Source organism: Ursus maritimus, unplaced genomic scaffold, assembly GCF_017311325.1.
Source record: "Ursus maritimus isolate PB19 unplaced genomic scaffold, ASM1731132v1 scaffold_20, whole genome shotgun sequence".
Taxonomy (NCBI): domain Eukaryota; kingdom Metazoa; phylum Chordata; class Mammalia; order Carnivora; family Ursidae; genus Ursus; species Ursus maritimus.
In genome coordinates, this window is record NW_024424453.1 from 49026210 (window position 1) to 49040250 (window position 14041).

The 14041-nt window shown below is 46.3% G+C and overlaps 1 protein-coding gene across 1 annotated transcript in view; it reads right to left on the bottom strand.

The window, feature by feature from the left end:
• Positions 1–13389, bottom strand: part of ENTPD3 (ectonucleoside triphosphate diphosphohydrolase 3) — a 33317-nt gene extending 19928 nt beyond the window's left edge. The window contains exons 1-4 of the mRNA XM_040636933.1: positions 13298–13389; positions 12287–12338; positions 9566–9693; positions 2413–2530 (exon numbers count right to left, since the gene is read on the bottom strand). Of these exons, the coding sequence (XP_040492867.1) occupies positions 2413–2530; positions 9566–9693; positions 12287–12326 (286 nt within the window). The 5' untranslated portion in view covers positions 12327–12338; positions 13298–13389. The remainder of the gene's footprint in view (positions 1–2412; positions 2531–9565; positions 9694–12286; positions 12339–13297) is intronic.
• Positions 13390–14041: the final 652 nt, after the last annotated feature.

The following is a 14041-nucleotide window of genomic DNA, read 5'->3' on the forward strand; positions in this document are numbered from 1 at the left end:
TGTTGTGTGGCCCACTGAGATGCCAAGCAGATGCCCCTTCAAATAAAGACTTAGTGTCTCAGCTGTCAGCTCCTTCATGGTTTGCCTCAGCTGCAGAGAGCTGTCTTGCCCAATGTTTTGCTCTTCCCAGAATGGCAACATTCAACAGTTGATGGCAACAGAGGTATCACAGTCTAGCCAATTCAGGCCATGCAGGATAACTCTGATTGGTTGAAGCTTGGTCAGGCCCATGTGGCTGTTTGACTTCTCTTTCTGACCGATCCTCCTTCTTCATCCTTTCTTCCACAGTGGTGGAATCTAACAATTATCTTGCATCCTAAACTCTAGCTCAAAATCAGCTTCTTGACAACCTAACCTGGGACACCTATGTACCAGGGTAGGTGAGCTCCTAGCTGCCCTCCATGGAAGGGCAGATGATCAGGACTTACTCTGTTATTCAAAGAAGTCTGTTAGTCTCCCTACAGGAAAGGCTAATTCTGCCCCCCAGCTTTTTCAATGCCATGACCCCCCCCCAGAAAAGTTATTATATTTGGGCAGCTCATTGAGGTAAATGAAGGAAGATGCTTGGGGCTGGGGGGACCAGTCCAGAGTCTCTAACCTGTTGTCCTGTGGGCCAAGGGTACACCTGTTAACACATTCAGGATGCACTGGTCAGGAAGCTCTGGGTCAAGTCAAAGATGATGATGCTCTAAAGAGGGTGGCTTTTGAAAAGGTGCACACATACACACACTCACTAACTGGGGTTTGTTATGAGTACTAAAGACTTCATTGTAAAAGGCAAAATTATAAAACTTTGATTGAAGAAAATCTTTATGACCTCAGGCTAAGAAAGATTTCTTGAATACAAAAGAGCAAATCATAAAGGAGGAGACTGATAACTGTTCATACATAAAAAGTAAGAACTGTTCATCAAAAGACACAATGAAGAGACTAAGAAAGATGAACCATAATCTGTACGGGGATAGGAGAACAACATAATAATACTAACAAAGCACCCATATTTACAATATTTATAAAGAACTCCAGTGAGTCAATGAGAAAAAGTCAGGCATTCAGTAGAAAAGTGAACAAAAGACATGAACAGGCACTTCACAAAAACAGAAATGACCATAAGTATATGAAATATAAATATAAAATATTTAAATATATTTATAATTTGTAATTTCATAAATAAATAAAAATATGAATATACTCAACCTTATTCATAACTATCCTTTCCATAACCATGGACATACAAATGTCCAACAGGGAAAAATGAATGAGCTTCTGCTACTTCTGTCAGTGTAGATGAATTTTAAACACCCAATATTAGTGAACAAAGCAAATAACAGAAGAATAAATGTTTGATTCCATCTATATGAGCACATGTTTGATTCCATTTTCAAGAACAGGAAAAACTAAATGCATAAGGACAAAACTAGAAAGAAGAACAGGGAAACAATGAATATAAAATTCAGTCTATGTTGTGGAGATACCGAGAATGTTCTGTTTCATGGGTTGGCATCTCATAGACCAAATCCGGTTTATCATTTTTTTTTGTACAGCCTGTGAGCTAAGATAGTTTTTACATTTTTAAATAACAAGGAAAAATTAAAACAATATGTTGTGACACTTGAGAATTATATGAATTTCAAAATTTCAGGTCCATAAATCAAGCTTTACTGGAATAGAATCATGCCCGTTTGTTTATGTATTGTCCATCCTTGTCCATTTCTTTCTACCCCCCCTCAACATACACAGCCAATTAGAATACAATTCCCCTACTGGAATACAATTTTCCATGACTCGCTCATGTTTCTGTATGTCTTATGAGCAGAGGCCCTGACTGCTTTTGTTCTGGATTGCATTTTCAAGGATTTTGCATAACAAGCAGGCTCAGAAGATAGAGACAGTGTTCTCCCCCAGATCAAAAGGCAGGCACTATAAATGTTTCAGATTCCCTAATCTTGGGGTTCGTCTTCTGTAATACGACCCACTGTGTGAGCAGATACTGTCTAGCCCTCTTTACATCATCTTGTGCAAAGTGAGGCTCAGAGAACCAGCTCAAGAAAATGCTGACGCTCCGCCTACTGCTATTACTGTGAGCAATAAACCATCCTTGGTTCTGACCTGGGACACTTGTGTCTTCCACCAGCCTTCATTCATGCAAGCATGGCAGGGTAAATGCTCACACCTTCACCGCCATGTTTCAGACATGAGGAAACTGAAGCCCAGAGAAGGGAAGTGAGTGGCCCGAGGTCACTGCATGGATGAGGAGCAGCACTAGGACAAGATCACATATGTTCCTGATGCCCAGTCCAGTGCTCATTCCCTGCCTCCGGGCAGCTTCTCGGGATCCCTCCAGGCCTCTGAAGGCCCTTAGGATTCTCCCTTGCTTCCCTATGGGCCTCCTGCACACACTCTGTGCCTTACCTTTCACACTGCACTTGAAGGTTTGACTGACCACTCCAGTATTATTCTCCTTCTCCGCTGGCCACTGATATACGTAGACGGTGGTTCTGGAAGACCCGGCATCAAGCACGATCCCATACTGAACAAAAGGGGAAAGGGAAAGTCAGAAATGGGCAGGCCTCTCTGAGGACTCCTTTCCAATGGGCTGAGAACCCCAAATACTCTCAAGAAATTAATCCACACTGCATCATTTAGGTATGGGCTGACCAAGGGGAAAAAATGATTTGCTCCAAACCAACTTTGTCTCCTTGGACTGTGGGGGAAGGGGATGGGATGAGGTGGGTCAGGTGTTCTGGGGCCTGGTTCTCAGCTTTGGCCGCACATTAGAATCATTTGGGGAGTTTCTGAAACTCCCAGTTCCAAGGCCGTATCCCAGACCTATTAAATCAGAATCTCTGGCAGTGGGCACAGGCATCAGCAGTTTCTAAAGCTTTCCTGGTGACCCCAGTATGCAGCTGAGGTTGAAAATTAGCACTCCGAATATCTTGCCCATCCTGGTTTTTTCCTCACCCAGACCTCTGAGGTGGAGGACAGTAGCCACCTGGGTCTCAGGAGGGAAATGAATAGTCAGTCACCTGCTGCCCTCTACTCTCCAAACTTCCAGCCCTGTCAGCCTGGAAATAAACATAGGAAGTTCTCACAAGGGAGAGACACATCAATACTTGCATTAGTCTTCAGAAGGAAAGTATTCATAATTAAGGAGAAAAAAACCCACAATACAAACTAATGTTGACATATCGTCCCACTTTGGTAATATGCAACACAAAGAGACAGACAGGAGGGTGTTGCTAGGGCAGTGCCAGGGCTAGCTGTGCCCAGGATTGCCGGCTAGGAGTCCTGGACCATCTCCCCAGCTAGAGGCAGGCACCAGGGAGCTTCCCCTGAGGGTCTTGCCATCCCGGGCCCTGGACCAAGCCTGAGCAGGAAAGAGCATGCGTTAGCAGACTATGGGGACTGGAATGAGTAATGCTGACTGAGGTCAGTATGTGCTTGGGCCTGGAGTCAGCCCAGGGCAGCAGAGGCTTCTGGGTCACAGCTCTTCCCCAGTTCCACTGCTCTTGGGTTAGGCTGCTCTTCTCAGCGAGGAAGATGAATTTGGTGTCTGGAGGCAGGGCAACTCAGATGGATGCTTGCTTTACGACCCTGGGTATGAGGCCTAAGCTGTCTGGGTTTCCTTAACTTCAGAAAACTTAACCTTGAGGAGTAAATATGAGACCATATGCCTGACACTCTGGTTGCTCAATAAATACAGGCTATATAGAAAAATCAAAAAAGCAAAATAAACAAATAAAATTACAAAGCAAGGACAAGAGGAAAGAAAAGTAAATAACAGCCTTCAAATCCCACCATTGTTTTAATACCTTGCTATATATCTTTTCTAATGGTCTTCTGTATATACAGCTACATATATGAATATGTGGTTAGACATATGTTTTCAATTCAATACAGGATTATACTGCACATAGTCTTTCTCGATATCAATAAGTGTATCATGCACATCTCTCCCTGCCAGTAAAAATACTGATATCATCATTTTCAATACATTCCCCACATCTTCTGTGAGATGTACCATAGTTTATTTAACCAATTCCCTGATTCTAGACATCTGGGAGGGTTCCAACTTTCCACGATTAACAAGCGCTTGTTTCATTTGAAATGGGACCAAATAAAAACATGTTGCTCCAGCTCCTCAGTCAGGGCTTCCCCATTATATTGAGATGGAACATCCTGTGTCCATTGGTATTTGAACTTGGACAGCCTCTTAATCTCGGCCTTCAATCTGATGAATGCCGACAGGGATCTTGACATGACACCCCCTGGGAACAAGGCAGGCATTGTTCACAGCCTGCTCTGGGCAGAGGCTCACCAAGGAGATTAACGCACAGGTGGAGTTGAAGGAAACCAGGCACTCGAGATCTGAACCTCCCTACCAGTCTGCTTTCTCCCCTCCCACCTGCTGCCAAACCTTTGGCACCCCTCCCCCAGCCCCACCACACCTGGTGCTGAGTAGAGGAGGGAGCACACACACGAGAGCAACCACTCCACAGGGTCCCCACCCCTCCCACATCTTTTGGATCCCAACTCTTCACAAACAGTGGGTTTTCCCTGTGAAGGAAACTTGGGGCTGCTGGGCCAAGATCAGAAAGGAGGAAGAAGGGCCGTCCTCATTCTCATCCTCATTCCGGCTGGGATCCAGTTTTCATCAGGTTGGGAACAGCCAGAGATATTCTGTCTGCAATGAGCCTGGAGAAATGGCTGCCCCTTGGGCACCAGCTGATGTGCTGACAGGGACAGCCCTGAGCCCAGCGCTACTTCTGAGTAATCACCATCATTCCCTGACATTTTCAAAAATGGAAAAATTGGTCTTTAGCCAGTTTTCAGAGCTCATTTGCCTAGATCAGTGGCACTCAATGTGGTTTGATGGAGGGGGTGGAGTGGAGACTGAATTTCATTCAGTTCGGCTAGGTGGAAAGCAGTAAGTAACCCTCTGTTTAATGCAGTGTCAGGAAAAAAAACATGGCTAGAAGGTGGAACTGAAGACACAGTCAGTGGGTTAACCAAAAGGAAACAGCCTTCCATATGAACCCCAGACAGAAAACTTAAGGACTGTGTGAGTTTCTAACAAAGCAAAAGTAAAGATCATAAGATCAGCCTCCTTGGATTTATTTATTACTATTATCACCATCATCATCATCATCATCACTATTAGCATAATAATAGGAATAGTAGTAATAAACATTTGTTGAGTACTTATGTCAGGCACTACACAAAGTGCTTTAGTGTTGCATTCAGAAGGCAGGTGTTGTCATAATTTTCACCTGACAGATGGGAAAACTGAGGCTCACAGAGGTAAATAATTGCCCACAGTCCCAGAATTGGGCTCAAGCTTGGGTCTAACTGACCATCAACCCTATACACAGAGCCCCCATGCTTTCACTGAGTTCCAAGGAAACCAGGTCTACCAGGGCTGACTGTTTCATAATAAGGAATTCTATAGCAGACTTCCTTTGTTCAGATAAAGTCCCTCAAAAGCAAACTCATAGTTAAGTAGTATGCAGATCTGGCTGGAGAGGAGGTGGACCAAAATGATGAAGGAGTTGAGTCTTTCTGGAAAGGAGGAAACCAGTTATCTAACTCTCACTCTCTGAGGGGTAAACCAGGGAGGGCCACAAGGCACCAGAGCTCCAGGCCGATGACTGACAACCAGTAAGGATTAGAAAAGAATGGTTTTAGCACAGCCTGGTCCCATGGTTGTGCTTTGGAGAGTAAGGGCCAAGCATGGGAGTGTGACCCAACATGGGGATCTAATGTGACCTGAGAGGGATTATGTAGGCCCCTGTTCAACAGTGATGTCATATGGCTGTAAGGCGCAAAGGCAACAGGATACTGATCATACTGCACTGAGAAGCCACAGGACTTCAAGACAGTTGTGATTGGGGGTGGGGAGGGCAAAGTCTCAAAAGGAAGATATTAGACTTAATGATAATAAAGCAAGTGGGGGCCTGAGTGAAAAACAAAAGTGATGCCATCATGTTTATTCTTTAAGCTGGTAGAGCAGGTCAGACCAGTAACAATGAAAATGGGACTGGGGACACTATGACCCTTGACTAAGTTTTAATAGTTCTGCTGTTCAACCTAAATAAACCAAGGTTAGGTAAGCCAAGGCTGGATTTAAGAGCCAGCTCTCATGATTAGGGTCTTAAGGAACATTCCAGGGCCCCCCAGACAGGCCACTGTGGAGCTGGCCCCTCAAAACCGTCAGGTGCACACAAAGGCAAAATGAACGTCAAGATATTAAAACATAAACAGAACAATTTAAAAGCCCTTGTATTCATTCAGCTTCACTTCCACAACTGCCCTTCCCACCCTTAGCACACACTGCAAAACAAAACAAAACAAAAAAAGAGGCTTGTCCTCATTCTGAAAAGAGCTGCATGTGGAATGTTCTTTCAAGTGGCCATTCTGCTCTTGGCTCCCCTGGTTCAGAACATGTCTTTTCTCACATTTAATCTACCCAATGAAGCAGAATGGGTCTTCTGAGCCAGTATTCCAACGTTCTACAACTTCCTGTCCCCTACAGCTGTGACCAGGGCCTGAAAGCAAGATTTGAGGAGATTAAAAATCCCCTCTTTGAACTGTGTGCTAATGGGGGAGGGTGTGTCTTCTGGTCCTTCTAAACCCTTGTTTGAGGCCAATATTCTCTGCTCTCTTTTGTTTCTTCTGCACCATGTCTGCTATTTCCAGTCCGTGTAACTGTGCAAAGCTATCTGCCCTTTCTGTTCCTCTACTTTCTCATCTGCAGAATGAGGATAACAATATCATATCTATGTGGAATAGTCGCTGCGGGTTCCCTGCCCACGTCCCTCAGGCCTTACCATGGTGATACCCAGCCATGCACGTTCCACCTGCCTAAAGGTCTTCTCCAGTGGCCTGAGCCCACCTGAGCATACAATGTGCCAGAAATGCTAGGGAGTGAATGTCTCCCAGGGAGCAGCCACTCAACCAATGACTGGTGGAAGTTGGTGCGTAAGTATGTCCTTGAGTGGGATACTTGTGAGACAGGTGTTCTAGATGCCCTTTGGTAGAGGAAAACCCTGGGATGGGTTCTCTATACTGGCTCCCAGAGATGCTCTGCAGGACTGAGCCCCTGCTGCCCACAGTGATAACTTGCTGGGTGGCAGGCCCTCCATTGGCTGCCTTCCCTCCTGTCTCACTTCTCCACCCCCACCTGTGCTTCCTGGGGTCATTCCCAGATGGCCTACTTTTACTCACATCTTTGACCAGGGGAACTTATCTGACCCAGGAGTATGAAACATATGTGTTCCCCTCCTTCAGAAGTAGCCTCCATACTGCCCTGGGTTCTACTTTTCTCTACTCAGTTTACTCTTTTGGTCTTCTGTCAATTCTTCCATGTCCCTTCAGTATGAACAGAAGACTTACCTCTTACCTCCCAGAACAAGTGGAAGCCAGCAGCTGGCAACTGCCTTAACCAGCCATAAATTTGTAGGGCCTGAGGAGAATTTTACTCTCTCTCCCAACTTCCATCTGTCCTCATCCCACCTTTGGCAAATCTTTGGTAAAGAGCCTCATGCACCTGTATGTTGACTCTAGAAGGTGTGATGGCTCAGACTCCACATCTGTGCTCTGTCTATACTCCCTGCGAAGAGCTCCCCCTTTGTCACTCCTCAGACCAGTGGTGAGGTCTGTACTAAGGAGGAGGCCCACACAGACCCTGGTTTCTAGAGTCCCAGGCACCACAGCTTGTTCTAGAAGGGGAAACATGGCTCTGGGTAGGCACATTCCATTGTGCCGTGAAGAGCGATAACCCCAGAATACAACTGGAGCTGGTTCCTCTGAAATATGGGTGTAAGAGTGGTTCCTGGGATCTAAGAGGGCTATTAACTTCCCCCCCATTTGGGGGATATTTCCATCCCCCAGTTCAGCAAACTCTCCTGCATCTGCATCCATTCTCCCCATCTTCTCTCCTGTGCAAAGGAGGACAAGTTCTCCTATCAGAGGCCAGTACCTTCTCCTGAGTCCCCCATTCTGAACTTAGGATCGGAGAGAGGAGGGAGGTGAGTGAAGAAAACCCTGGCCTTGGGAACAGGAGGGACAAGGTTTCAGTTCTGGTATGCCATTCACTGGCCAAACCTATGATTTTTCACTTGCAAGATGGTGGTGACAATGCTTGCTTTGTCCCCCTGCTATAGCAGCCACAAGGGTTACATGAGATAATTCAGGGAAAAGTGTTCATTAAACTGAGCAGCAGTTTACAAAGTATAAGGAGATGGTATTACTCCCAGTTGCAATCCTAATTTTCTATAGTTAATAGAAGAAGGCAGTGCCTGGAGCTTGGGAAAATGGCTTCTCTAGGCCTTGGCTAATGTCTTTGGACAACCAGATAATTTGTTTTCCCTCATCACTGGACAATTGTATAAGGTTTCTTTTTCTTTTTTCTTTTTTCTTCATGTTATTCATGAAGGGATGTTGAGATTCTTAAATAAAATGTCCTATAAAAGAGCCAAATGCCATTATCTAAAGGAGATTTTACTTTAATCTTTCAGAAGAGCAGCCTCAGAATGGTAGGTCAAACTCACCCACAAAGCTGGGGCAATATTAGTTTCTTTTTTATCTTTTAAAAACTTTAAAAACTTCTATTTCAAATATAGCTTTTGAACAGTCACTAAGAGCAGGAAGATGTAGAAAGGACTCATGAGGTCAAGGGTAAAGGCTAAATGAGATTCAAATAACAGTTGAATTTCTTGGCTCCTTCAGCCCTCTAGCTAAGAAGGGTTTTTACACTTCTAAAGAATCATAAGAAGACAAAAAAAAAAAAAGATATGTGACTGAGACTATAAATGACCTTCAAAGCCTAAAGTATGTACTATTTAGCTCTTTACAGAAAAAGTTTGCCAAACTCTATCCAAATGACTGAAGGATTCTTTTCCTTTTCATTTGACAAGTCCCTCATGGGATCACTTCCCCTCACCCTTACAGCCAAGGCTGGGGTGATACATATGGTTCTCAGACTGTCAGACACCATCTGAGAGACCATGTGGGGACAGACTTATCAAGGGCTAAGAGTAGCCTATGAAACTGAGCATAAGATCCTGAGTAATTTTTCAAGCGGAAGAGTTAGAGGGATCATGGCACACTTCTAGACTCAGGAGAGGTAGCAGAAATACAGCTCAGGGAGACCTTTCAAGTCCTTGATGTTTTGTTTACCAGGTTGGGCCAGAAGAGGAGGCTGGGTCTCCTGGTCTCCTCTCATGATCAGCGTTGTGTGGTCTTGGGGGAATGCACAGGCTGGTAGATCTTTGGTAGCCATCTGCAATTCTTGGCGACAAAGTCTAGCTTTGATTCCAACAGTCAGGAGTCAAAGCAGAGCCACACAGTCCTTAGAGAAGGTGTCACCATTAACATTCTCTAGTGTCAAACACCACAAAACCAGTATGTCCAGAGCTCCTCCCTTGGGTCTTAAATCAAAGACCCTTGGGTTCTCCCTTGGGTCTTCCCCCACTGTAGGTGGGGAAAAGGGTTTTCTTCTAACTCATGGTTTTAGAATAACTTATGTCATAGACCATCCCTTCAGTGCCAATCCCCTCACACTTACCTTCAGTCCTGGAAGGAGGACCTCCTTGTGGTGAAACTGGATGAGTGTGATGGCCACAAGTACCACAACACTCAAAAGCAAGACCACCAAGGCGATGATGGCTGGGGTTCGGGAGAGGGCCTTGAGGCCTAAAATGGGAAGACCCATAAGACACATGAGGGGAAAGTAGGAACAAGGCACTGGCTTTCTTTGTAGAATCCATAGACTGGGTACATAACTGTGTGCATACATCGCTTCCTCTGGCTTTAGTGAGACCCACACTTTTAAGGTGGAGCAGTGATTGGGCTCCAATAACCATTTATCTTTCCTCCAAACGAGTGGACTAACATCATTTGCAGAGAGGGTGTGCATAGTTTAGTTTCCTTGTATCTTCCCAAATGTGTTATGCATTTTACTGGTTGTCCCCGAGATGATTTACAGTAACATTTATTTCTATGTAGATTTAAAATATATGGTTTTCTATTAAAGCAGGTGATACAATATTTCATTTAAAAATAATATCAGATAAACCAAAGAAATTAATACTATACTTCAGATATAATCAATGATTATAAAGTTCAGTACACAGTGGCGTACTGTCATGCAAATAGTAACATGTACAAATTTCTTTTTTTTTTTAAGATTTTATTTATTTATTTATTTATTTATTTAACAGAGAGACAGCCAGCGAGAGAGGGAGCACAAGCAGGGGGAGTGGGAGAGGAAGAAGCAGGCTCCCAGCAGAGCAGGGAGCCCAGTGCGGGGCTTGATCCCAGAACCCTGGGATCACCCCCTGGGCCGAAGGCGGATGCTTAACGACTGAGCCACCCAGGTGCCCCACATGTACGAATTTCTAAAATATTTGGTTTCCCAGTAAGAAGTCAATCTCAGTCATTTTTCCTGTGCCTACACTAAGGGCACAGGGTCTCACTTACGTCTTCACAAAGAATAGCCAGAGCCCAAGCCATGTGTTCCCTCCCAAAGGGGTCATATCATCTCTGGCCTTTGTATTTTAATCACAACATGAAAACTATACCCATTTAAAAGCAAAACAATAATAATAATGAAGCCTATGAATAATCTTCAACTAAATACACAGCCTCAGAAAAAAGATAATTATACCTGTATTGTATAAAACTATATAATTACTATAATGGACTATGTCTATATATTAAAGTTAAACTAATATTGCTTAACTAGATGATTTTGAACTTGGGTCTTAATAAACCAGTGTGGGTTAATGGAAATTTTATAAATAGAGTAGCAAATACATTTTTAAAACAGAAACAAACAGGGGCGCCTGGGTAGCGCAGTCGTTAAAGCGTCTGCCTTCGGCTCAGGGCGTGATCCTGGCGATCCGGGATCGAGTCCCACATCAGGCTCTTCCGCTATGAGCCTGCTTCTTCCTCTCCCACTCCCCCTGCTGTGTTCCCTCTCTCGCTGGCTGTCTCTCTGTCACATAAATAAATAAAATCTTAAAAAAAAAATAAAACAGAAACAAACAAATACCGTTCTATCCTGAAATGATTTCATTCATGTGAAGTTCTAAAACAGGCAGGTGACAGAAAACAGAACAGTGACTGCCCGGGGGCTTGGGGGCAGGAACTCACTGGGAAGGAACACAGCAGCACTTTCTGGGGTCACAGAAATGTTCTATATTTCCCTAGGATTATGGGGTATATGGGTGTGTGCATTTGTCAAAATTCATCAAACCTTTCAAAGCCCTTTGAGGAAAACCTGAAAATCCAAGTAAACTAGCTCCTTAGGTACAGTTCCCTTTGACAAAAAAAGATTTGTAGAAATTGCCCCTACCAATCCTAAAATTATATCCTTTTAGAAGACAAGAATGCCCAGTTTTGGGGCATGACTAAAGACCATCTGTCCAGGGACGGAAGGGGGGTGAGATGTAAGCAGTCTCCTGACCACAGCTGTGTGGCTGGCCTCCCTGGTCCTCTGCTCTTTAGCACTTTTCAGGTAAATAGCTATGATTACCTTCTGCAAACCCTGGCCCCAGCAGAAAAGCCTATCGCAAAGCAAAATGGACTAGACCAGGTCTCATTCATTTAGGGAATGCAGCCCAGAGCTGTGCTGTCATTAGGAGTGAACAAACACTGTAATTACAAGGTGTCTACCTGGGAGTGGAGAGGCTAGACCCTTCTGGGCTTCCACATGAGCAACTGCAAAACGTGCGCCAGAGGCAGGCAGGGCAAGCTTGGCAGTGTGTGTGTGTGTGTGTGTGTGTGTGTGTGTGTGAGAGAGAGAGAGAGAGAGAGAGAGAGAGAGAATTCTGCACATGTGCCTCCACTAGCAAGGGTAACGTTGCTGACCTAGGGTGGGGGTGGGGAGTGGGGGTAGCTGCAGGCGCCGTGCCAGCAACAACCCTGGGATGGAAGTAGAGGACAGATATAAATACTTTACAATTCATTACAAAATCAACAATATTCTCGAGCAAACCTCACACGCAGCTTGGTAAGGGAAACCACAAACAGCCAAATTAATGGATTATGCAAACCGGAAAAACCATTTAAGCGAAACATGCATGTTAGTCCTTGTTTTGTGTAGCTTTGATCAAAAGCATTACTTCTACCTGAGGAATGCTGGTGGAGAAAGCCTGGTAAGCAATTGAGTCTCAAACCAAAGACGTTAAAATCATTCGCAGGGGCCACGCATGAAGAACTGTGGGCTGAAGCCGAGACTGTGACGTGAGAATACCACACTTGGGGCTGCCTGAGAGATACTAACCTGCTTGCTCACAAGGTTGGCGGGTCAGCACGGTGAACATCTTTCCTCCCAACTGTAGGCAAGAGAACACAGGATGACAGTGTGTCGTTGGCCCCTGACTTCAGGTCCAGAAACTTGCAGTGGTAAGCCTAATTTGGGGGCACGACTAAAGAACATCTGTCCGGGGTGGGAGGGGTGATACGTAAGCAGTCTCCTGACCCAGCCACGCGGCTGCATCCTGGTCCTCAGTTTTCAGGTAAAGAGCTAATGACTACCTTAAGCAAACCCTTGTCCCAGCAGAAAAGCCTATCAGAAGTGAAACCCGCTTTCAAACCCACTTCGCTTCTTCCAAATCCAAACCTCTTGCGGGACGGATAAACCTAGCCCTTTGGATATAAATCCAAAGCTGGGCTTAAATTGTGGCCTCACCTCCCCAGATGCCAGGAAAAGAACGGGTTTGCTGAAATTTTAAACTGAAAATTTTCAAAAAAATAAGTCAATCATTTCTTGCAGGTTTTTTTCACCTGTACACAGCAACCAGGGCATTAGAAATCTTCCACCTATTAGTAACATTCACAGGGCTGAGGCAGGGCTCTTCTTCAAATCCCAGCACCAAGGGAGGTTTCCGTGGGTGTTGGCCACCCGCGAGCCCGGAGTCGCCCCCGAAAGACCTAGGAGGGGTATTTTTAGCTGCTGGCTGGAAACAATTGCAAGGGGATGTCGGGCCCCCGGGAGCCAGCGCCCCAGGATCTGGGAGGCCCCGCTCTGGAACTGTGTCTCCACACAGCCAGGGATATCCAAGCTCCAGCGCATCTATCCGGAGCCGCAGATGCGCTCGGTGAGGACGCGTCCACCTCTCCGGGCTTGGCAGGGACCACCTCCCCGCCGCCCAGGATTGGGGCGCGCGCCTTTCGGTCCCTCCCTCCGGTCCTCTCCGGAACCCGATTTCGTTTTCTTCCCTCCCAGCTCCCAGCCCCAGGAAGCTTCCTGCTCCTTCCTCAGCGGCTCGGGCGCTGGGTCCCCGATCCTCACCTGCGCGCGGACGGTGGAAGGAGGGTGAGCGGCGCTGCCGCAGTGGCAGCCGGCGGCCAGCTAGCAGGAGGCTCTGCGGAGGCAGGGGAGGCGGGGAGGCGGGGCGGCCCCGGGGCGGGGGCGGGGCGGGGGCGGGGCAGCCGTGGCCGGGGACCGCCCCCTCGGCCGGGTCAAGTCCAGCACCTTTGCTTCACCTTCCCTCTTCCAGCCCACTCCACCCCCATCCCGCCCGGGGTTCCTGGGGAAAGGCCAGGAGGGTGTCCACTGCCTGACCGTCACCCTTCTTCCATCGATGTCAAGGCCAAGGATCCTTTGATCTCTCTTTTGGTTTCCTCCATCCTCGCCCCAAGCCTAGGTGGAGGGGGAATGGGGGCAGGGCCGAGTAGAAACCGGGCACTTTGTGGATGTGCACAGGTGGGCCCTGTGCCCCATCTTTCCCTGGAGTGGAGGCGGTAAACACCTGTAATGTTGGGTGTGAGGCTAGCAGGCACACAGGTCCCTGAATCTGGGCCAGGAGAGCAAAGTAATACAGAGATGTTCCCTCTCATGTATTTTAGACCAACTGTCTTGGCCATGCCCAGGGATCTGCTCACTAGTTACTCAGCAATGCCATCCCCTACCCCATTTTATATGGGTATCATTAGGCTAAGATTCAGGACAAGCTCTTCCTGGAAGAGGCCAAATAGGACTAAAATACAGCGACTCAAATGGCCCCAGGAGTCTGTTTTTAATGCATCGGCTCCC